Genomic DNA, 23,896 nt, shown 5'->3' with positions numbered 1-23,896 from the left:
TCACGGCGTGTGGGGTCTTAGTTCCCCGACCAGGGATCGAACCCGTGTCCCTTGCATTGGAAGCATGGAGTTTTAATCACCACACAGCCAGGGAAGTCCCTCCTCACTCTGTTAACTGGGCTGCACTGGGCATGGACGTGGGGCTTTTCAGATGCTCTCAAGGCGATTCCAGAAACATGCAGCCAGGGTGGAGGGCCCCAGGGGTAGGCTGGCTCGACCCAGGATCTCAGATGGAGAAGAGCTCGCTGGGCTGGGACGCTGTGCTTCCAAAAGAGCTGTGCCTCTGCCCTGGGCCCCGTGGGGGCAGGGCCTGCGCGCCTCTCCAGCTGAGAGCAGGGGTTCTGGTGGACTGACTTCCTGATCACCTGCTTGGCTGTCCCACCGACGTTGTGGAGGTAGGGGACCGTGGAAGGTCAAGCCCACCTGCCTGGAGGAGCAAAGGAGCTGACCCGAAGGCTGTGCTGAGTGGAGGAGGCCCTGCCACCCCGGCCGCAGCGGGAGAATGAGACCGCTCTAGCCTGAGGCTGGAGGGACGCCTCCCAAAGCTGGACACTGAGCTTGGCTCCTCAGGGACAGCACCACTGTGCCGCATTTGGACAAGAAACTGAGATTTAGGGACTCTAAGGTGGGTGAAAGGAGGTTGAGAGTCACTCAACCAAGTGGTACGCTGAGAAAGTGCCATGTGCTGGGGACAGGAGACACTTTTAAGGCACAATTCTGGGCTTCCAGCTGTTGCAGATTTCAGAAGGTCAGCAACTGGAAGGGAATTCTCCTCTGATGGGCTTGTTAGTTATGGGGTTCTGAGCCTTCTGGCAGGCCCCTGACCTGCATCAGTAATAACAAATAACAGAGAATAAGTGTAAAAATGAACATGGAACTCTGCTCAATGTCATGTGGTAGCCCGGATGGGAGGGGAGTTTGGGGCAGAATGGATACATGTATATGTATGGCTGAGTCCCTTGGCTCTTCACCTGAAACTGTCACAACACTGTTAATTGACTATACCTCAATACAAAATCGGGGCTTCCCTGGTGCCTCAGACAGTAAAGCATCTGCCTGCAACGTGGGTTCGGTCCCTGGGTTAGGACGATCCCCTGGAGAAGGGCACGGCAACCCACTCCAATACTCTTGCCTGAAGAATTCCATGGACAGAGGCCCAGTGGCCTACAGCGCATGGGGTTGCAAAGAGTTGGGTGTGACCGAGTGACTAACACTTTCACTTTCAATACAAAATAATTTTTTTTTTTAAAGGGTAAAACTGAGAACACAGAGAGTGAGGCTGTGGGCCAGGGTCAGAGTCAGCAGAGGGAGGACGGACACTGGTGTTGCTGACTCGCTGTGCAAGTCCCACTGAGTTCCTCAGCCACTCTGAGCCTCCGAAAACCTCGAACACAAAATGGGCATGTGCCTGCCTCTCTGCAGGGGGTTCTGAAAGTGAGATCACGAATCCATGAACATGCGAGGAGGAGCCGAGTGCGAAGCACAGCAGGTGCCATTGACGGGGAGCCGGGGGAGCCTGCCCCTCACTGTGAGGCTCAGTCACTTCCTGACTTGGCCCCTCCCCACCCCGCATATGCTGTTCCTGCCTGAAACACCTTCTCGCCTCCCCATCCAGTTTGTCCAGTGAAACCTTCCACTGTCGACGCACACCACCTACTCAGGGAGGGCTTCCCTGATTCCCACTAGAGAAGGCCAGGTTCCCTGTTACCATCCAGTTATTTACTGGTATGATTCCATGTATAATGCCTACTATTCTTATAGACTGCAAGCTCCATGTGGCAGGGCCATGGATGTCTGGTTTGCTCGCGGCTGTCACCTCAAGCACAGTGCTTGGCACAGACGAAGCTCAATACCTGTTTGTAGAACAAAGGAATGAATGAAAAGATGAACTCCACTGCTTTCACCAAACTCCATTTTTCTGGCTCCGCGAAGGCAAAGAGTTGAAGAAGTCCCCAGACTCTCATCGCTGCAGGGCTTCACTATATCCTTCCAGCCCCAGGACTTTCCAGAAGGTTTCTAAATTTACCCTTGACCAGCGGACCCTTAAATCTCTACTGCGGAGGCTCCTGCTTTTGGCTGGTACACCAACATTTTCCACTGCAGGTCAGCACCTTATTATATATTTTTTAAAGAGTTCTGGCTGAAAGCCAGTCTGGGCTACAGAAAGCAGGAGAAAAAGCTGTTGATACCTCACACCTATTGGGCAAATGTCAACTGGCTTGAGGAAACTTAGCCACTTAGTGCTGCCAGCCAAGCACAGGCATCTCGGGCCTGATTTATCAGTGGGCTCTGACAGGCGTGCTCAGAAAACCCTTCTTGGCCCAGAAGTGAGAACAGGAGCTCGGGAACCACGTGTGAGGGGAGACCACGTGTGGGTTGAGATCATGGTGTCTCGGCTTCCAGCTGTGACTCCCCCAGCGTGAGGCCGAGAATCTCTTCAGACCCCAAGCCCTGAGCAGGATCCCTGGACCCTGGACCGAGCAGACCGTGGGGGTGAGGTGGCCTCGGAGTGGTCAACCACACCAGGTGCCACTGTGTGACCTGGGGCCAACTGCCCAACCTCTCTGAGCCCCATCTGTTAAGTGGGGGTGGTAATGGGGCCTTCCTCCACAGGTTGCTGTGTCCCCTGTTTGTGGAGACACTTGGCCTGAGGCTGGCAACGTGTGGAGCCTTAAAAATCCCCCTTCAGTGGTGCCTGAGCCATTGAGACATTCCAGGCTCAGGATGGCTCAGGGGGCGGAGGTCAAAGCGTGTGACTGCTTCTCGGAGATGCCAGCTGGCTGGTCACCTCGCCGCTCCAGCCTCAGTCTCTCCATCTCCCTCCCCTCGTGGTATGACTGAGAGCAGCCATGGGGAACGCTCTGCCTGTCCCGAGCTGCCACACGACGTGTGAGGACAGCGCCATCCTCAGGAGCTGCCAGCCATGACCCGGCAAGCTGCACCCAAAGGTGTCACCAAGGGTGCACCCCCACCAGCCTCGGGCCTGGCTCCTGGGTGGACCCCAATGGCCCCCGCACCACTCTCTCGGATCTACTCTCTACTGAGCAGCCACACAAGCTCAGAGAGACTTGTAATTAAGTGCAGTGCCCCCCAGAGCCGCAGAATGAAATCCACATGCCTTCCGCGGGCCTGGCCCCACCGCCTGGGCGACCTTCTCCCCTACTCTCGTCTACAGGTCCTGAAGTGACTGTCCACAGCCATCACCCCATTTCTGTGTGTGCCTCCCCGATGTGCCCGCCTGCTGCAGGAGGTGCTGGAAGAGTGCATACCCTGCAGGGGCTCTGTCTTTGGTGGCTCTCTCAGGGCAGGGCCCCTCTGGCCTGAACACCCCCTAGAATCCTTGCACATGCCCCATGGAGGGGCCTGGAGGGATTGGGTCAGTTGCCCTGCAAGGGGAGCTCAGGGCAGGCTGCTTGAGCCCTCTGGTTCCCCCAGTTGCTGAGATACCCAGACAACGGGAGGTACCATAGAGCTGGGCTCCAGCCCTAGTGAGGTGGGTGCTGTCATCAGCCCCATTTGACAGAAGGGAAGACTGAGGCTCAGGAACCTCACGGAACTTCCTGACATCACACAGCGGACGCTGACTTAAACCCAAGGAGGCCGGCTCCAGGACATGTGCCCCTAACTTCCCTGTGGCGGTGGCGCCCTGGCAGGGAATGTGGCCGGTGTGAACAGCATGGTGGCATACGCTGGCGCTCCAATGCTGGTGGCCTTTCAGTGACTCGAGGCCAGAAGCTTCCTGAGGTGCCTGGCCAGCCCGGGGTGCCCCTCTGCTGATCCAGCGGGGCCAGGAGTGGGTACAGGGTGCTTTCTGCATTTGCTCTCTGCTCAGAGAGGGGACAGGTCGTGGCCTCCCCCAGGCCCGGGCACTCTGATAGGGTGCTTTGGATGTTGCTCTGAGCCAGTGGCCACATCCCCTGGGCATCAGGCAGGAAACCTGGCGCACACACAAAAAGCATTTTTCCAGAACACCCAAGACTTTATAAATGTCAGCTATTTCAGGACATTCTCCACTTTCCTAAAAGAGTGTGTCTGTGTGTGGTGGGGGAGGTGTTTGGGGGAGAATCACTCCATCAGACTGATGCAGACCCGCTCAATTCATGAGGGTGCAGGGTGCGTGGGACTCAGCATCTGGGCCCAAATGTAGCCGAGGAAGTTAACATGCTCAGAAAGCCACAACAAAGGACAGTTTTACCCCAGAAGTGCCACGGAGGCTTCAAGTCAACTTAGCAGGAAAGGAAAGAATGCCGAGCGGGCAATAACCTCCTTCTCAGGAAGCAGGCAGACGCGTTAGAAAGAGCAGGAGCCTGAACCAGGCTCAGTCTTTCTGGGACGAGGCGCGGGTGATGCTGCCTCTGACTTTTGCTCGCTCAGCTGCAAAAGTGGAATTAGTCACACGAGGTTTTCGCATATTTACCTCCTGGTTTTCTGTAAAGCAACTGGCCTGGTGCCTCGCACATAGTTGGCATTCAATAAAAGGGACTTTTATCCTGGGGCCTTAAAAAAGCCTGTGATGCTAGAAGCATATACCGCATACACCATGTATCTGGATTTTTTATAAACTCGCAAATATTTTGGGGGGAGTCACTGTAAAGCACCGTCTGAACTTAGTATGTCACACGGTGGAGGTGTCCACTCTTGAACCACGTTGTGAGGCTGCGGCTTTCAAGGACCTGAGTTCACAGTGGGCAAAGATGGGGATGGAGGAAAACAAATCATCAGCCCCGATTTGCTGGGCTTGGACTGCTTTCCTGATGACTTTGGGGCTTTAAGGAGGCAGGCTGCTTTAGTATGAAAGATGTCACAAAACAGCCATTCCCGTTACCCTGGGATAATATTGACTTCTGGCCCTTCAGGGATCTGAAATGCTTAAAAAAAAAACAACAACATTCAATAATACTCTGTGTGTGTTTTCAGAGAAAAGCACATTTATACAAAATGCCACGGCTGGAGAGCCACAAATAAAGGAAGCTGTATTTCGGTCATGGGATGCTGGCTAGAGAGAGAAAAGTATGGCAGAGAGGCGGACGCTCAGCAGGGGTGCCTGGGCAGAAGCCTTTGGGGGCTCCGTCATGCCGTCACACTCAGTCTGCGACGACAAGCCAAGCCACGGGTGGGCCAGCCCTTGGAGGCCCCTGCCAGCCCCCGGGAACCTTTCCAATCATCACAGCTGCTGCAGTCCTCCTGAACAGAACGACGTCCGCGAGCAACGGCGGTGCTGGGTCAGAAGCGGGGATCATGGAGACGCCCCTGTTAAATGCGTGTGCATAACCAGAGCAACGAAGCCTGGGCGCCCTAAGTACTGAGCCCACACACTCTAGAGCCTGTGCTCCGCAACAAGAGAAGCCCTCGTGTGCCGCAATGAGCGCAGTGCAGCCAAAAAAAAAAAGCACAGAGAACATTCCGAGAGAAACCAAGGCTCCTGGATATTCTGCCTGAAGCTAGCCCCCGTGGTCCTCCACCCACATACTTTTATTGGTCACCAGATCCTGTTCGTTCCACAGCCTAGACATTTCTGGACACGCTTCATGTTTCTTACCCCAGGGAAATCCTTGTGCAAGGGGCCGTGGAGGCGCTCTTATTTGTTAAGGACAAAAAAAAAAAAAATTGGCCACAACTTAAACATCCATCAATGGGAGATTGGTTAAATAAACAGTGGTTTGCCCACGAGACTGACTGCTCCTCAGCAGTCAAAAATGAATGAAGGCGCTCTTATGAACCCACATTAAACAAATGCAAGACATTTTACTGAGTGAAAATAGCACTCATTTAGGTTACAAAAAAAAAAAAAGGCAATACTATGCTACAAGTATAGCATGTGTGTGCGTGCTGAGTCGCTTGAGTTGTGTCCGACTCTTTGAGACCCCATGGACTGTAGCCCGACAGGCTCATCTGTCTGTGGAACTCTCCAGGCAAGAATCTTGGGAATGGGTTGCCATGCCCTCCTCCAGGGTATCTTTCTGACCCAGGGATCGGACCCGTGTGTCTTACGTCTCCTGAAGTGGTAGGCAGGCTCTTTACCAGTAGTGCCACCTGGGAAGCTCAGGATAGTGTATAAATACCCAGAAAAAAAAAAGACTCAAAGGACGTACACCGAGCTGAGCAAGACGGTACCTCTGCAGAGACCTGTTCTCAGCCACAGAACGGGCACAGCCCACACTGCTCGGGCGCTGAGGGCCAAGGGAGGGCCTGAGTGTGCCTGTCCCTTCTGTGTACCCCTTCACCCCTGCCTGTCAGACTCCAGTCGATCAAAACCCAAGCCTCCTGACTCACCGCTCCCCTGGTTGAGAACCTTCCCTGCTGCTTCCAGGGCAAAGGTCCAACCCTCTTTTGCCAGCAGCCTTCACTACCTGACCCTGCCCAGCCTTCCAGGCTGTCTCGTCACTTCCCATGGCCGTGCCCCTCAGTGTCACCTGCCCCTTCACGTGCTGTCCCCACCAGACCCGCCTCCCTGCTCTGCACGACCTGCTTACTCATTCGTGGCCACGCTGGGACTTTGCTGCTGTGCGCGGGCTTTCTCATCGAGGTGGCTTCTCTTTCTACAGGCTCCTGAGTGCAGGTTCAGTAGCTGCAATGCACGGGCTTAGTTGCCCCACATCACGTGGGATCTTCCCGGACCAGGGATCGAACCCGTGTCTCCTGCGTTGGCAGGGGGATTTGTATCCGATGGACCACCAGGGGAGTCCTGCACAACCGGTTTGTAAGTCCGTCTCCACCATCTGGTCCTCTCTGTATGCTCAGCGTTTGATTCACAAAAGCACCCCCACTTTTTGCCTGAACCTAGTTAGTGTATTTGTCATGTAACTTCCTTGGAATTTTTTAAATCCTTTTTTTTAAAAAAGTTCTTCCCTCACCTGCCCCCTCCCCAGTTCCTTCTCCTGGTGATCCCCTACCTTGGTCCCTAGGAGCTGCCACACTTTGAGGGGGCCATTTAGGGCACAGGGGCCTCCCTGGTAGCTGTGACCGTAAAGAATTGGCCTGCAATGCAGGAGACCTGGGTTTGATCCCTGGTCAGGAAGATCCCTTGGAGAAGGAGATGGCAACCCACTCCAGTATTCCTGCCTGGGAAATCCCAAGGACAGAGGAGGCTCGTGGCTACAGTCCACGGGTTGCAAAGACTTTAGGGCATGGAGGGGAGGGGAGGACACGTGGAAAACCCAGCTGCTTAAGCCCCTCCGAACCTTCAGTGCTGTGACTGCATCTGGTCCCCACCTTCTGTTTTGGTTCTTCTCCAGCCTCGCAGGTCCTTGTGAATTAACTCTTCTCCCGAGCGTCTGCACACTCAGCAACGCTGCTGACTTGGCACCTCACCCTCTTGGATCCTGAGGTGGGCATTGTGACTGGTTCTTGGGAAATGGTAAAGTGGTTCTCAAACCCTGTCCCAGGGGAGCCGTGGGGTTCCATGAGCTTGCCAGAAACATTTTAAGGCCAAAAAAAAAACACCAAAAACCAGAATTCAAATCAAAGTAGTCTTTTTCCAATTCGCAGATGAAATGAAGAGCTAGAATCTTCTCAGTTTCTAGGTTTTTATCCCACAAATGAGCCTTCGATCCTCTGCATTTGTTATCACTTGTCCACTAATAAGAACTTACAGCTGATAAAACAAATGACGAGGCAGCAAAAAAGAAACGCTGATAGAAAAAGGCTTAGAAAGTTTCTTCAAATAAAGTTATGGGCGTTTCCTTTAGACGCAGAGATTTGCATCCACGTTCTCTGCTGGTTTCTGTGCTCCTGAAACGGGAGATGGTAACAGTGACAGTTCCCAGGGTTCCCCAAGCACACCAATCCGCAGTGTTCTGCCAGCAGAAAAACTTCAGGACTGAAGACACGGGGGTTCGCGGAGCGGGAAGCAGACGGGCCAGGCGCACCCCATCTCTGAGCTTGGGTTTCCTGGTCTGCACCCGGAGGACAGGCGCCAGCCCCCCGGGGCTGTTGTGCAGCTCAGCGGGAACTGCTCAGCCCGGGCAGGCGTGGAGCTGATGACCCGCCAGTGTCACAGGTGTGCGGGAGTGTGCTGGGACCCGGGCTTCAGGGGACAGGTCTCTGTTCATCTCTGGTCCTGGCTCTGCCTCTAAGAGCTGTGATTGTTGTTGATGTTCAGTCGCTCAGTCATGTCCGACTCTGCTACCCCATGGACTGCAGCACACCAGGCTTCTCTGTTCTTCACTGTCTCCAGAGTTTGCTCAAACTCATGTCCATTGAGTCGGTGATGCTATCCAACCATCTCATCCTCTGCTGTCCCCTTCTCCTCCTGCCCTCTATCTTTCTCAGCATCAGGGTCTTTTCCAATGAGTCGGCTCTTTGCATCAGGTGGCCAAAGTGTTGGAGCTTCAGCTTCAGCATCAGTCCTTCCAATAGCTGTGGGACCTTAGGCAGATCATGTGACCATAATCCTTATAGCCCTTCTGCAGGAGGAAGCACGTTCTGCCCTGGTGTTTTATCAGCCTTTCCGAAATGAGCAACTCTGCATGACTGCATGGCTTGTTATTTACAGCAGAAGGGGCTCCTGGATTATTAACTTTGTGCAAACTGATTTAAAGTGTGGAAAGGGAACTTATCATTTGGGGGCCCAAGGGTCAGCCCTGGCCAATATCAACGACCATAAAAAACACGGAGGTAACTTTTACTGCACCTGTGTGGAGGCCTCGTTCCAGGTGCTTATGTGAATTAACTCTTTTTACGCTCACAGGAGCCTAATGAGGTAGGTGACATTTCCATCCCTACTTTTATCTTTCTAACTGTGGTAAAATAAACATAGGGCTTCTCTGGTGGCTCAGGGGTAAAGAATCTGCCTGCCAAAGCAGGAGATGCAGGTTTGATCACTGGGTTGGGAGGATCCCCTGGAGAAGGAAATGGCAACCCACTCCAATATTCTTGCCTGGGAAATCCCATTGACAGAGGAGCCTGGAGGGTTATAATCCATGGGGTTGAAAAGAGTCAGACATGACTTAGCGACTAAACAACAACAAAAAAATAAACATAAAATGTACCACCTTAACTATTATTTAATGTACAGTTCAGTCGTGTTAAGTATATTCACACTATTATGCATCATCCCCATTTTTTATATGAATAAACAGGCCTAGAGGGGTGACTAATTGACCCAAGGCCATATAATGAGGACGAGGTGGAGGCAGCACTTGAACCTGACTGTCTGCTCCGGGGCTGTGCTAAGCCACCTCCTCTGATGACTCACCTGGGCAAGCCCTGCTGCTGAGAAAAGAAACAGCGCGAAGGATGAACAGAAAGAACAGTGGGGCAGGACACTGGACATTCTATCTTTCCTGGGTACTTTTCCAGCTTTCCGATTGTGCTGCCATAAACGTGCTTCACTTCAACTAAGAAATCCGGAGCTGAGAAGCGACAGGAGCCGGGTTGTGGGGGCAGGGACGGGCGTGCCCGTGAGCAGCTGGGCCTCGCCCTGGCACTTGCCCCCTGTCCTGTGCTGCCAGTGAGGCTGCCCTGTGTGGGCCGCCCGCACCCACAGAACATTCCAAGGCATCGCCAAGGTCAAAAGGCAGCGTGAAGCTGGGGTTTTGGCCTTTTCCCACAGCCCGAGGCCCGGGCCCCCAAGCTCTTCTCTACCGGCAGCCCGCTCCTTGATGCACCGTTCTGGCCTGGCGTCCCCAGGGCACTCATCTGCTTCAGCGTCTGAGGTGGGTGATGACCCCGAGCAGTGAGACAACACTCAAGTTCTTCGGAACTCTTTTCTCATCCCAGCTGCCACCTCTCAGGAAAAGCTTGTCTGGGGCCCAGGGGCTGGCACTGCCTGCGGGGAGTGCATTTCACAAGAAGGCTCCCCAGACAAGTGCTGGTGTGTCTTTGGGGAAACAGTCTTTGGCGGGGCGGCAGCGGGAGCAGGGCACACTCCAGGGAAGGGAACCTTGGGTGTCCAGATTCGGGGATGTGGTTCCTTCGTGGGTGCTCCCAGCCTGACAGTATCCTTAGGCTCCCTCTTCACGGTTGCCCTGTGGGCTCTGAGAAACAGCCTGGCAAGCAGGGACCCCATGGACTCAGCTCAGGGGCCCCATGCCTCGACCCAGCCGCTTGAAGGCTGATCTCTTAGAAACATCTGCCAGGCAGCTTTGAAAGAAGCGCAGATCCTGCTGCTTTTGCTCAGGCAGGATTCTGAAATCTCGCTTCTGCTTTTTTATTCATGGTAGACCAGGAGCAAATTTGTATGAGGATGGCCTTGAGCAACCCAGACCCCAAGCCCAGTTTGGAAGCAGCGACTCTGGGAGAAGGGTGGCTTTCTGCATCACAGTTTTGCAGGTTTGTCTCCTATCCAACGGAGGTGGGCTTGGAGCGGGCGGACTCAGGAGCAGGTGTGCCACAGAGAAGACAGGGATGGGAGCGCGCTGGCTGGGCCAGGGCCCCCAAGAGCCCCCTCTCTCCTGACCTCTGCCCTCCCGACCTCTCACTTAGAGACAAGTGGCAGAGCTGTCAGTGAAGTGGCTTGGCCGTCACCAACGCCCAGTGTTAGTCACTTGGTCGTGTCCAACTCTTCGTGGCCCCATGGACTGTAGCCCGCCAGGCTCCTCTGTCTATGGAATTCTCCAGGCAAGAATAGTTGAGTGGGTTGCCATTCCCTTCTCCAGGGGATCTTCACAACCCAGGGCTCAAACCTGGGTCTCCTGCATCACAGGCAGATTCTTGACTGTCTGAGCCTTCAAGCAAATGGTATTCAGAGGCAGAAGTGGAGGTACCAGTCTCGGCCATCCTCGGTAGCTCCATGAGCTTAGTCTGGCCTCAGTTTCCTCTCTGTGCAGCAGGGGAAGGGACCCTCGCTTTCAGAGCTGTGCGGAGGACAGAATTAATGCATACAAAGTGCCTGGCACAGTTAATGCTTCCGGTCAAACTGTACCCCACGCTTCCAGAAATGGATGACTTTTCTGTCCAAAACATGCTGAGGGTTGGAGCCGATGATACAGTTTTTGTCTGATACTGCTGAGGCCTGGGGTGGGGAGAATTCACTTTGGGAGCATCAAAACTGAGTCAGGAATGAAAGGCTCTGGTGGTGGGGGGGCTCAGGGTCTGACCAGGGTAGACCTGAGTTCAAAGCCTTGCTGAGGAAGACGTATCGGTGTGACCTTGAGTGTGTGGGTGGCTTCTACATGCAGAAAAGTGGTAAAACCTCCCTTCTGAGGAAGATCAGCTGAGAGTCCTGCATAAAGTGTTTAACAGCTTAAATATGTTTTGCTTTTTGGAAAAAAAAAAAAAAAACGGGCCTCAAGGTCAGATTCAAGTTTCTGTAACTATCTGTAACTCACCGAGCCAGTGGCTGGGGTCTCTGACGCGGGGAGGGGTTAACATGGGGCTGGGGAGACTGGAGGGAGGTGGGGGGCTGCTCTCCTTCCCATGTGACTCCACAAAGGGTATTTTTTTTCCCCCTTGGAGGAGCTGGAAGGAGAGAGTTGGCTTCAGTTTTATAATCGGAAACAAGAAAAATAACAGGCTTGAAAAAATGAGTTTCTGGGAAACACTGCCACGAGATGACATTAGCACCTAGTACGTTCTCCCCAGGGGAGAAGTCAGAACCGAGGTCTATGAATTAAACATCGATTTTTTTCTCCTGCCCCACCCCACACCTTTTTTTTTTTTTTGGATGACAGTTCCAGGCTTTGTGGTCAGCTGGGCTGGCACCGGGCGCATTGCAATCCTGCATTCTTCCTCAGTTACTCAGCTGCCAAAGGCTGGTCCTGGAACGACGCTGCCTTTCCACAGAACTATTAAGTGTTCTGGGTCAGGGACTGATAAGGCTGGTTTATTTGCCTTTGACAACGATCACACCTGCAGAAGGTACGGCACTTGCCCTTGTGCTCAGGGATTTCAATGTTTACCCAGAGACAGACGGCGCCCCCAGCCCAGCGGGACAGGAAGAGAGAAAGGCTGACCGTCCCGCCGGCATCCTGAGCCCCCCGCTGACTGGGACAGGAGCCCGGCCTGGGGGTGGGAGAGGCAGCAGTGACCCAGCCCGAACTCCAGCTACCAAGCCTCGCCTGCTGCCTGCTCACTGGGCACCAGCTGGCTCATGGAGTGTCGACCAGTGAGGGCAATATAAACAGGGCCCCAGAACCTCCTACGCTAGCATGGCACAGTGATGGAGACCAGAAGACAAGAGGGCAACTTTAGTTAAAGGGAAGGGCTCTGAAAACTGCGCCTCATAAAGTTAAATTCCCATTCAACCCAGCAATTCCACTCCTAGGTAGACATCCCTAAAGACTGAACATGGGTGTTCAGACAAAAACTTGGCACACACACACACTCATAGTAGCCCTATTTGCATTGGCTCAAAGGTGGAGACCACTGTCAGGGCTGCCAACAGGTGGAAGAATGAATGCACCAAAGGTGATCCAGCCCACAATGGGGTATAACTCAGCCGTGAGAAGGAACGAAGCTCTGACACACGCCACAAGGTGGATGCACCGCCAAAACACGATTCTCAGTTAAAGAAGGGCCTCCCTACCCTGGAGGTCCAGATGGTAAAGAATCCAACTGTAATGTGGGAGACCCGGGTTTGCTCCCTGGGTCGAGAAGATCCCCTGGAGTAAGGGCATGGCAACCCACTCCAGTATTCTTGCCTGGGAAATGCCATGGATAGAGGAGCCTGGCAGGTCACAGGCCATGGGATCACAAAGAGTTGGACACAACTGAGTGACTAAGCCAGAAACAAAGGTCACACAGTGCAGGGTTTCTATGAAATACCCAGAACAGATCAATCTATAGACAGAACAGATGAGTGGCTGCCTGAGGCTGGGGGGGTGGGGGGCGTGTTGGGGGAGAAGAAATGAGGAGTGACTGCTTAGTGGGAACAGGGTTGATTGGGGCCGAGGAAAATGTTTTGGAATGAGTAAAGGTGGGTCTTCCCAGGTGGCACTAGTGGTAAAGAACCCGCTTGCCAAAGCAAAAGACAAAAGAGACACAGGTTCGATCCCTGGTCAGGAAGATCCCCTGGAGGAGGGCACGGCAACCCACTCCAGTATTCTTGCCTGGAGAATCCCATGGACAGAGGAGCCTGGTGGGCTACAGTCCACGGGGTCGCAAAGAGTCAGACACGACAGAAGTGACTGAGCACACGCGCACACAGAGGGGTTGGTAGCCCAGAATGTGAAGGTACTAATGCCGCTGAACAGTGTTCTTCCAAATAGTTGGTTTTATGCTGTATGAATTCCACCACAATTGAATAAATAAAACCCAGCTGCTATATGGGGTGGGACTGGGTGGGTGTTGGGGCCCCTGGGGAGGCCTCTGAGGAGAAATGTGCGCAGGACCCTGAACGCTGAGAAGGCACCAGGCTTGCGGAGGGTTCCTGGTTCTAGCCAGAGGGCAGTGTGAGGACAGTGGTCCTTAAGGGGACATGCCTGGCGCTCAGGAGGTGCAGACAGAAAGCCAGCGCGGCTGAGATGCTGGGCTGTATTATCTTCTAAGAGAGCCCAGGACAGAGAAGAGAGAGGAGCCGATTGTGGAAAGGGGGCAGGGGCCAGATGGCGTAGGACTACCCTAAACAGGGTGGAGGGCAGTGAAAGAGGCAGACAGACCCTCCCCTGGAGGTAAACGACTGGTCCGGGGCAGATGATGGTCCTCAGCTGCGGAAGGGTCACTTTTGTTAAAACATGTCATTGAGCCCCGGTCATTGAGCGCCAGTGGGTGTCAACCTGCCTGGGTGTGTCCCACTGCAATCCCCCGACAAGCTGGGCTCTAGAGCCCTTCTGTTTGGGTAAGAATTAGGCAGGGCCTGGGCAGGACCCGGCCAAGAGGGACTATGGTGGTCTGTCACCAGTTCCCCCCCGTGCCCCCGCCACCCCCAGGTGAACGCCTGAGAGCAGCCCCTGGGCCAGAAGGAGTCCAGAAGAGGTGGTCTGGTTGGCTTGGGGAGGCCAGAGCCCTGGCCCTCAGATTGGAGGCCACTGCCCTCTGATGCCCGGGGTCACTTCCGGAAACAGCCTCTGCTCTGGGGTCTGCTGGCCCATGGTTGTCCATGGAAAGACTGCCCTGTGGGCTAGTTTTGGACACCCCACCCCCTCTTGGCAGGTTCTGGCAATCGGCTATCACCACAGGTCAGTGGACTGGGTCCTGGAAGGCACCAGCCATGGAGCACTAACCGCAGAGCTGGACTCCAGACCCGGCTGCGCCTGCCCACCCAACACACCGGCCACTGCTGACCCTCTGTCCCTGGCCAGCCACGCTCATGGCCTCTGCCCTCCCTCCCTGGCCAGCCACGCTCACGGCCTCTGCCCTCCCTCCCTGGCCAGCCACGCTCACGGCCTCTGCCCTCCCTCCCTGGCCAGCCACGCTCATGGCCTCTGCCCTCCCTCCCTGGCCAGCCACGCTCACGGCCTCTGTCCTCCCGGAGCTGAACATTCTGTGGGGACGAGAGCCATAAACATAAAACTGGCCAATGAATAGAATTTGTGATTTTTTTCAAAGCCAAATGGGAGAAGAAAAATACACCAAAGTGGCCAGTCGCCTATTAGCCCTGATTTATATTCTACTTTAACGTCTCGTCCAAGGAAATGAAAGGTATGTGCTCATCAAATATAATCATGTAGAGCTTTGAAAGGGGAAGAGAAACGGCTCTGTGACAACTCCCCAGACCTGCAGAGAACAGCAGGAGACGTGTCACGATCAAGCCAGCTAGCTCCTCCGGCAGCCACCCCGGGGACAGGTGGCCAGCCGTGGTTTTTCCCTTGTCAGCTACTCTCCAGGCGGGAGGTACGCTGCCACAGTGTGGTCCATGCAAGGGACAGACACACAGCAACACCCGGACGGCAGGTACGGACGCCACAGCATTGTAGGCCAACCTGGGCCGGGCTTGCGAGGAGCCCTCCAGCAAACCCTTTGAGGAAGGTGAGCGCGGTGACTTACATGAAACTGATGGGACTTGCGTCTCACTCGCTTCGGTGACAGCACCGAAGTTGAGGCAGGGGGCTGCCACTGAAGACCTGGGGCTGGGTCTCAGCTCCCTGGTGTCCCCTGCCGAAGTGCCGCAGCCTAAACCACCCAATGTCTGGGGCCCCTGCGGGAACTCCTCGTCTCCCTGGCGTTCTCGCAGGGAGAAGGGCATCGGGTGGGCGCTGCCCTGAGGCTGTGCAGAGACTAAGGACAGAGGCTCACTCCTCACTGGGTGAAGGCTGAATGAAGGCGCCATGTGAAGGGGACACTCCAGGTCCCCATGGGTGACACTCTTCCTGGGGGGAGGAAGATACCCAAATATATCGGCTGGGTACAGAGCCGCCAGGCCACGGAGGCTAATGTGACGGGGCAGAGCGGGGCAGCGGGGATCAGGGAAGGCCTCTCTGAGGAGGCGGCACGCAGACTGAAGCCCGAGTGATCATCAGGAAGTGGCCACACGCATGCAGGGCCAAGGCCCTGGGGCAGGAGAGAGCAGTGAGCTCCGGCGGTGGTTCTCAAAGCATGAGCTGGGGAACCCTGGGGGCGCCTCCCAGGGTCAGAACTCTCATAAAGATGACGACGGCCTTTTCCTTTTACACTCCTTCTCCCAGGAGGACGCAGAGGAGCCTTCCGGAGTCCATGCCAGCATGAGAGATTGAAAGCAGCAGCAGCTATGAGAAAGCCCAGCTGTTGTCTATTAAGGCAGATATTAAGGAGACTTGCAAAAATTTAATATTCACTTTTGTTTTGTTTTGCAAAACAGACTTATGGTTCATAAAGAACTATGTTATTTACTGCTTTACATAGGATGGGTTATTGTTATTTTTTAAAACAAATACATTTTTAAAGTATTTCTCAGTTTTAATTTCCAATAGCTGAAATATGGGTAAGTATAATCCACACAAACTAAAGATCTTTGGGTTCCTTAATACTTTTCAAAGAGTATAAAGTGGCGCTGGGCCTTCCCTTGTGATCTAGTGGCTAGGACTCCACGCTTCCACTGCATGGAGCATGGGTTCGATCCTCTGTCGGGGAACTAAGATCCCACATGCCACACAGCCAAAAAAAAAAAAAAAAACAAAGGAGGGATCCTGAGGCTCAAACCTGGAGACACGCTGACTTGAAGGAGCAGCAAGGGTGGGGGCTTGGGCAGGGGACGGGGTGAAGGCTTCGGGAGAGCTGCGTCTGAGAGGCTGGCCAGGGCTCATCGCACAACTAGCATGCAAGGTCAGAACGAGAGACCTGGACTTTGCTCTAAATGCAAAGAGGAAGCTACAGGAGGGCGGCACGGAGAGGCATGATGTGATGCGATTTATGTTCTAGAAAGATCCCTCTGGCTGTGTGGGAGAGGATGAGCCTGGAAGCCGGGGAGCATGTGGATGCTGCTGCCGTGAGGGGGGAAGAAACGTTGGGGGCCGAGAGAGGGAGAAGGACCTGGTGTGTTCCGGAGGCAGGGCAGACGTGGGTGTGGGAGAACGAAGAGAAAAGATGAGGGATGATGCCAAGATGCTGGGCGGCTGTGGGCCAGATTCTGAGGCAGCAGGTGGTGAGGCAGCGGGGTGGGGTCCCCTCTGAGGGAACGCTGACTCTCTCTGAGTCATGCGAAGCCTCAGCACTTCCCACTGGCTCTTTAGGTCACATCTCTGGCCCAGGCGAGGACAGGAGGGCAGCCAGGCCTCTCTACCCAAGGCCCTGGAGCAGCCGTCCTGCGGCCGCATCTCTGAGAACGTTCCCCACCACCCGCCCTGCCAGGGGCTGCCGGGGGGAGACACTGCTGAGGGGGGCGTGGTCGCTTTCAGGAGCTTCCTGTGACCTGACCCAGTCCCAGCTGGTGCCCTGACCCTGGGACCAGCAGGAGGACACCTTGCGTGCCAGCTGTGCCAAGCCCTCTGCAAGGCAGGTCCAGGGCAGCAGAGGCAGGCTGCCGTCCCCGGCACTGGACAGCCCGGCCCCTCTCTGGAGGTCAGGTGGGATGGGAGAAGTGATCGCATGGCCATCTGCAAACGGGGGGGGGGGGGGGTCGTGTGGACGCCCAAGAACTTGACATTTGGCTCTGTTTATTACTCTACGCTTGCCTTGTTCCAAAGACGAGGGAGTGGAAAGGAGGACCCAGCTTTCCTCCTTAACCCATTATTTCCTGAGCTCAAAGAAGCCCTGATGACCCAAAGAAATGGTTTCTTAACTCACAGAATCTTGTACATCAATTACATTTCAATTAAAAAAAAATTACAAAGAGGTGCTTATAGACATGTTATAATAAAATTACAACTGTGTGTGGGATTTCCCTGGCAGTCCAGGGGTTAGACTCTGCCCTTCCAATGCAAGGGGTGCAGGTTTGATCCCTGGTTGGGGAACTAAGATCCCACATCCTGTGCAGCCAAAATAAAAAGAAAAAAAAGAATTATAACTGTGTGGGAAAAAAAAGGAAAGGAAGAAAGAAACGATTTCTTACCAGGCCAGTCTGTATTTAGTTAACCTAGACTTATGGTCATCACTTATGTCTACTTAGCAACCATCTCTACAGAGCATGAAGCAATCTGGGGAATTCTTTTTCATGTTTATTTATTTGGTTGCAGCACGCGGGATCTTCACTGCATTATGTGGGACCTTTCTCTGATGCGGCTCCTGGACTCTCTAGTTGCGGTGCACAGGCCCAGTAGTTAGGATTCACAGGCTTAGCTGCTCCGTGGCATGTGGGATCCCAGTTTCCCGACCAGGGATCGAACCCGAGTCCCCTGCATTAGAAAGCAGACTCTCAACCAATGGACTACCAGGGAAGTCCCAATCTGGAGAATTTTTAACAAAGAACCCTCCAGACCCCTCAGCAGGCAGAACCGTCTCACGTTTCATGGCTGAAAACAGAGGCAGGACTATAGTCAGTCTCGAAACCTAAGACCGGATTTAAGAATGGAAGCAATCGCAGGCTGTGGGTGGCAGCGTGAACTGGCACACTTTCTGGGACTACATACATTAAGATGAAAAAACCTCCCCTTTGACTTGACAGATCTACCATTGGGTATTTATCCCACCGACACATGACATTTGCACACTTACAACAAGGATACCCCAAGGAGATTCACTGTGACGATGGACGAGTAAGAAGCTGGAAATGACCAGCATCGCTGTCCAGTCAGTGACCAGCGTCCAGTGCCCATCAGCACGAAATGTTACAGAAGATTCTTTGGGTCCATCCATGTGAAAAAATACTATACCACAGTGAATGAGCATGAAGTCGGCTTACACATGCTTCCATGTAACGCTGACTCGTCAATAATCGAACACAGCAAGATGCAGAATCACACATACGGTATAAGCCCGGGGTGTAAAAACAGGCAAGCAAAACATGTCTGGAAGGACATGCAAGAAACTTTTAACCATGGTCACTTCCGGGGCCAAGCAGTCTTATTTTTCATTTTATCATGTCCTGTTTGGGTTTTAAGAAGTCATATGCTTATAGCATATACTACATGAATCCCATGGAGAGAGGAGCCTGGCAGGCCACAATCCATAGGGTCACAAAGAGTTAGACACGACTGAAACGACTTAGCACGTATAGCATATACTATATTTCTAAAATGAATGAATCAAATCGAAGAATGAAATGTGAGGTGGAAGGGAAATAGGGACCCTCGTTTGGGTCAGGTTCTATCGACCCCATTTGATTCTTAATTGGGTAACTGCTTTTGAAAACATTTTGCAACATTTGCAGTTGAGGTTTGAAGCCCTAAGCATGGAGGGGTGAAGTTGCAGGGAACAGCTTGGCCAGTTTTCTGAAGTTCTGTAAACAAGGGCAAGGTTCTCTTGCGAGAGGTCAGAGTGCAGACATATCAGAATAGGAAGGGGGAGCCCACTGGCCCTTGTGGAGAAGCGGTACTTGCAGCTCCACTGGGAGACTTTGAATTTTCTATTCATGCTTCTCTTTCAGATAGGCGGGGAGGAAAGTTAGAGCTGTACTTTGGTGAAAGTGGGAAGAGAAGCTCCCAGAAAAAAGACAGTGGCAGTCACCCCGTGGGCAGCGGGACCTTCTTCTGAATTCTCACTTCTTTAGGGGCTTAAACAGGAACCACACACACCAAATCTTTCTAGTCACCCTACATGGAAAAGGAAATGACTCTTCCACAACCTCGTTACTAATACTCTAAGTATTTCCAAGAAACTTCCAAGAAAGTTTTGGTCTTAATTCTGAGAAGCTCTTCTACATCCTCAAACATCCTCAAACAAATCTCTGGAAAACCAAACCCCAGTGATGGAACATCAAAGGGGAAGCCAAGATTTCTTTCTGGGGCTTGTGTTTGATCTTGCACTGGACTTTGATAAGTTCTAAGAAGCTGGGTTTCTGAGAGGGGAAGGGATGCTTACGAATGCTCGAGATACAGAAGGTCCTGGAATCAACCCTCTCCCACTCCCTGGAGGGGACAGGAGGTGGCGTGGGGAGGGGCGGGCTGGCTTACCTGGTACCCTGTCCACAGAGGCGAACACAGAGCGCTGCACAGTGGGGTCGCTGCTGCCCCGGCGGCACTGGTCGTAGAAGCGGAAGGGCAGGTGCTGCGCGGAAGATGAGCCGAGTCCAAACCCCAAGACCTCGGTCGTCGGCTGGATCGGAAGGTCCAGGAGGGCTATGTTCAAACAAACCCGTGGTTCAAGCTCAGCATGTACGATGGGAGTGTAGGTGATGAGACTTTGGGTGGCTGTAGTTGGTGTGGCTGTGGCCCAGCCAGGCACATCCCGTGGGCGATTCTAGGCAGGCAGCCGATAGCCTCGAGCTGGGGAGACCAGCATGTCACCGAGGGTCTCGACTGAGGCTCAAAACACAAGGGGCGCCTTGCGTGGTGTTCAGAGAGGAAGGCCAGGCCCATCTTCACCTTAGAGTCTTGGTTTCCATACACAAAAACCATACCAAGGCTTAGCGTTGTGTACAGTTTCAGACCCTGAACCAAATGAGGCCAGTTCTGCCACGAAATTCACAAATCTATGCGTGCAGGGAAGAGTGTGTGAGAGAGAACACACTCGCGCCTGTGCTTGTGTATTCATGACTGTGTGTGTATCTGTCGCTGTCTTCCCTTCCACACACAAATCTCACGATACAGCAAAATTTGGAGGGGCCTTTTAGAATTTATTTAAGAAATACCCAACGCGTGGGACTTTGCAGGCGGTACAGTGATTAAGACTCCACACTTCCAACGCAGGGGACCACAGGATTGATCCCTGATCGGGGAACTAAGATCCCAGATGCCGCATGGCACGGCCAAAAAAAAAAAAAGAAAGAAATACCCAAGGCGTTAGTTCTAACAGTCACTTCACAGCATAGTTCTCCATTTTCAAATGAAATATTTAGCCTTTATGCCAACTGTGAGAGATTGCTTTACATTAAAAAAAAAAAAAAAACCACCCTGGAAATAAATCTTTAGAGAAAGGACTGAATGATTTAAGTCACTTTGCACATTACAAAATGCTTCTGTAATGATTTTGGAGGCCAAGTTTCAGCTAAGTGAGAAATAAGATGCAGACTGTGTGTGATGCAGGCCTGCGCCAATCAACGGAGCACGTGCAGGAAATAACTGAACCCACCAGGCCCAGAAAGCCCGCCCTCTCAGTGTTTATTTTCAGGGGACCCCTCAGAACACGCCCATTCTCCCCAGTGGACTGCTCGGTGCTTGAGCTGAAAGGCCCTGGTTTCTTGAGAAAGGCTGGTGGTGACTTCAGGAGTTGATAGAATGCCTTTTCCCCGCAGAGGATGCTGTGCTTTCTGCTCTGATGAAGGGAAGGCTCTCACACCAGCACCTTCACTTCTAAGAGAGCTGGGGCCTTCCTGACACTGGACGGCGCAGGGCCTCCTCACTGATTCACCACATCCCTGAGCCATGTGAAACGACGCGTGTGAATCCAGTGCTGGGTCCCGGCCCCCTCATCAGGCAGGGCTGCCTCTCGTGAGAGCTGGGAACGGAGAGGAGGAAGGGACGGGCTGTAGCGCAGGAAGTCCCGCCTTTGGGTTCTGCCAACCAGCTGCCTGTGTGGCTTTGGGCAAGTCACCAAGCCTCAGTTTACTCATCTATAAAATGGGTGAACAGGCCCTACTCTTCTCCAGGGTGGTTTTAAGGGTCAGAGGTGGTAGACGAGAATCAAGGCACTTTGCAAGTTAGAGGACGCCGTGTGCTGGAGGGGAGCACCATTGTCCACACGGATGGCCGCACCTCTTTGAGCTGCCCCAGACATTCTAGAAACCAAATGCTTAGGATCCTCCATCCTCTCACCAAAACACAACTGATTCCTGCACCTTGAGTGTCCTCTCCTAGAGAAGTCATTAGGGTGCTCGAGGCCAATGTGAGACCCACTCTGACGGCTCAGAGGACACCCAGCGAGGGGTCCCGCACTCACCCGCTATCCTCTGCATCTTCATGCGTCTCGCCTGGATGCGGCCCTTGGCCAGGCGCTGCTTTGCGATGATGCAGCGGATGTGGTCCGAGAAGATGAAGGTGGCTTGCAGGATGGGGAAGGGCTTGGAGTGGGGGCTGGACGCAGGCTTGTGGATGGTGATATTCAGGGCGCGGCTGTCATCCTCCACGCCGGTCACCTGCATATCCTGGGGCAGGGAGAGCGGCCAAAGAAAGGATGTCCGTTAGGTTCAGTTAGGAAGGTCGTTCTGTCAGGAAGGTCACTGCTTGGAGGCTGTGGACCCACGTCTCCTCTAGAACAAGGGCCCTCAGACTGAAGTTTGCTTTTGCTCTGAAGGAAACCATCAATTCCCCAAGTGCAAGTGTTGAGGACGGGCACAAACCAGACTGGGCCTGGCGGGAAACAACAGGGTGGGAAGCACAGCCAGTGCAAGTGGCTGATGCTGGCTGTGGTGGCTGGTCTTGTCCCCAGAAAGACTTGAGTCAGCTGGTGAACCTGAAGAACACCAGCAGCCTGTGGGATCATAGTGCTTGACCAGGGATTGAACCCACACCCCCTCGCATTGGAAGGCGGACTCTTAACCACTGGACCACCTGGGAAGTCCCAAACCCTAACAATTCTTGCTTCTGAGAAACCAGAGATAACAAACCCAAGGTCCTAGTTCTTTCTGGCATGATTCCACCTACTAACAATTCCTTTCCTGCTTCTCTTAAGAAAGTGAAAGTCGCTCAGTTGCGTCCAACTCTTTGGGACCCCGTGGATTATACAGTCCATGGAATTCTCCAGGCCAGAATACTGGAGTGGGTAGCCTTTCCCTTCTCCAGGGGATCTTCCAAACCCAGGGATCGAACTCAGGTCTCCCACATTGCAGGCGGATTCTTTACCGTCTGAGCCACAAGTAAAGCCCAAGAACACCAGAGTTGGTAGTCTATCCCTTCCCCAGCAGATCTTCCCAACCCAGGAATTGAACCGGGGTCTCCTGCATTGAAGGCAGATTCTTGACCAACTGAGCTGCCAGGGAGGCCCTCTCTCTTAAGAAGAGGGCATTGTTAGCTCCTATTTGTATGTCTCTGACGAATTTCTGGTCCCTAAAGGAAAAAGCTAACTCTGAGAAAGAGACATTTGAAGGAAGTTGCCCTTGAAAGGTAGAGAAGGACTCACATAGACCAAGTATCAAGACAAATGTGATCCAAAGCCTCAGAATGGATTCTGTGCAAAGAATTTGCTTCCCACTGAAGTTTGAGATAAAAGGCAGAGGACAGGAGACAGGCATGAAAGTCAAAGGCTAGAGGAGGGGGCAGAAATGTTGAAAAGGCTCATGAAACAAGACAGAGACTGTTCAATGGCATTCCATCTGGCACGGAATGTTGCAGTGGGGATTAGATGAGATATTACGCTTTTAAAATGAAGAGAGAGGCTGGCGCATGGTAACAGCCTGACAAATAGGCGCTCCTGGAAGACTACCAAAAGAAAAGGTTTATGTGGCTTTCATTGTCTGATGGACGACACGTATTAATCCTTTGAGGGAGAAAAACACTTTCCTGACACTAAATTCTAAAGGAAATTGATTATAAGCCTAGATAAATAAGAAGAAGCACTAAGTTACTTAATGGACAGTCTCCGACGTGCAAGTCTTTTTTTAAATGCGAGCTTCTTCAGATAGTTGCTGTGCACATCAACCTTCTGTAAAAGACATTTTTTAAATGGAAAGGTCTTGAAAAAGAGGAGGCTGGGAAATAGTTGCAACAGTGTCTTCAAACCCATGGGTGGTCCTCTTGGGGAGGGGGGTCACACTGGAGATGGATGTGTTTTGGCCCCGGCAAGGCCTTGCCAGCAACCAGGGCTGCCCAACAAGGAAACAGGCCCGGCGCAGGGCAAGTAAGGCCCAAGGGGTCTGGTGGGGGCGTGGGGTTGGAAGGCTGTCTTCAACTTGCCTGGCGCTATGCTTCCTTCAACCAACCAGCTGGCATTAGTCACCCATCATTAGACAAACACTAAGAAAACCTAAGGTCCAGCTTGGCGTTTGGCAATTTAAGAGCCCAGGCTTGATGGAGAGATGGAGGACACGGGAACTTCCATAAATCACCAGCAGCAACAATCATTCTAGAGAGGAAATGGGCCCAGCCCAACTTCTTGGTATCTGCCTTAGGGAAACCCTGGCCCAAATGCACAAGGAAGTCAGGACAATTTTGTTCACGGCAGCACCGTATGTGAAGGAAGAAAGCTGGGAACAACCACAGGGCACTGACTACCTCCGCCTTGGGATGTGGTCAGGCAGCAGTTACAAGAATACCAGAAAGTCTCCACAGACTGACACAGTCAGGTCTCCAAAACATTCATTGAGTGAAAAAAAGCAAAGTTTAGAATACATGCAACATGAGAGAATAAAAAATACATATAGACACACCCTCTTTCGAGTATCTGTGTACAATTTTTAAAAACAGTACATGCATGCTATGTTGCGTCAGTTATGTCTGACTCTTTTGTGACCCTATGGACTGCAGCCCGCCAGGCTCCTCTGTCCATGGGATTCTCCAGGCAGGAATACTGGAGTGGGTTGCCATTTCCTACTCCAGGGGATCTTCCTGACCCAGGGATTGAACCTGTGTCT

General features: G+C 53.0%; 1 protein-coding gene and 1 long non-coding RNA gene across 8 annotated transcripts in view; one reads left to right on the top strand and one right to left on the bottom strand.

Moving 5' to 3' along the window:
* Positions 1-23,896, bottom strand: part of CLEC16A (C-type lectin domain containing 16A) — a 232,009-nt gene that overhangs the window by 39,573 nt on the left and 168,540 nt on the right. For 3 of the 5 annotated variants that reach the window (XM_043914310.1, XM_043914311.1, XM_043914313.1), the window contains exons 20-21: positions 21,268-21,472; positions 19,344-19,508 (exon numbers count right to left, since the gene is read on the bottom strand). In XM_043914310.1, the coding sequence (XP_043770245.1) occupies positions 19,344-19,508; positions 21,268-21,472 (370 nt within the window). Of the gene's footprint in view, positions 1-19,343; positions 19,509-19,984; positions 20,110-21,267; positions 21,473-23,896 lie in introns of those variants that run through there. The other 2 variants (XM_043914314.1, XM_043914312.1) reach the window with 2 other exon arrangements.
* On the top strand, positions 9,523-14,251 carry LOC122701401. 3 transcript variants are annotated; one of them, XR_006343066.1, is made up of 3 exons: positions 9,523-9,656; positions 10,164-10,272; positions 14,032-14,251. It is a non-coding gene; the product is annotated as an uncharacterized LOC122701401 (long non-coding RNA). The 3 variants fall into 3 exon arrangements; XR_006343064.1 differs by lacking the exon at positions 14,032-14,251 and adding an exon at positions 11,613-11,708; XR_006343065.1 differs by lacking the exon at positions 14,032-14,251 and adding an exon at positions 10,426-10,545.

This window comes from Cervus elaphus, chromosome 10 (genome assembly GCF_910594005.1).
Source record: "Cervus elaphus chromosome 10, mCerEla1.1, whole genome shotgun sequence".
NCBI lineage: Eukaryota > Metazoa > Chordata > Mammalia > Artiodactyla > Cervidae > Cervus > Cervus elaphus.
Note: the sequence above shows the minus strand (reverse complement) of the source record. Positions and strands in the feature narration are given on the sequence as shown.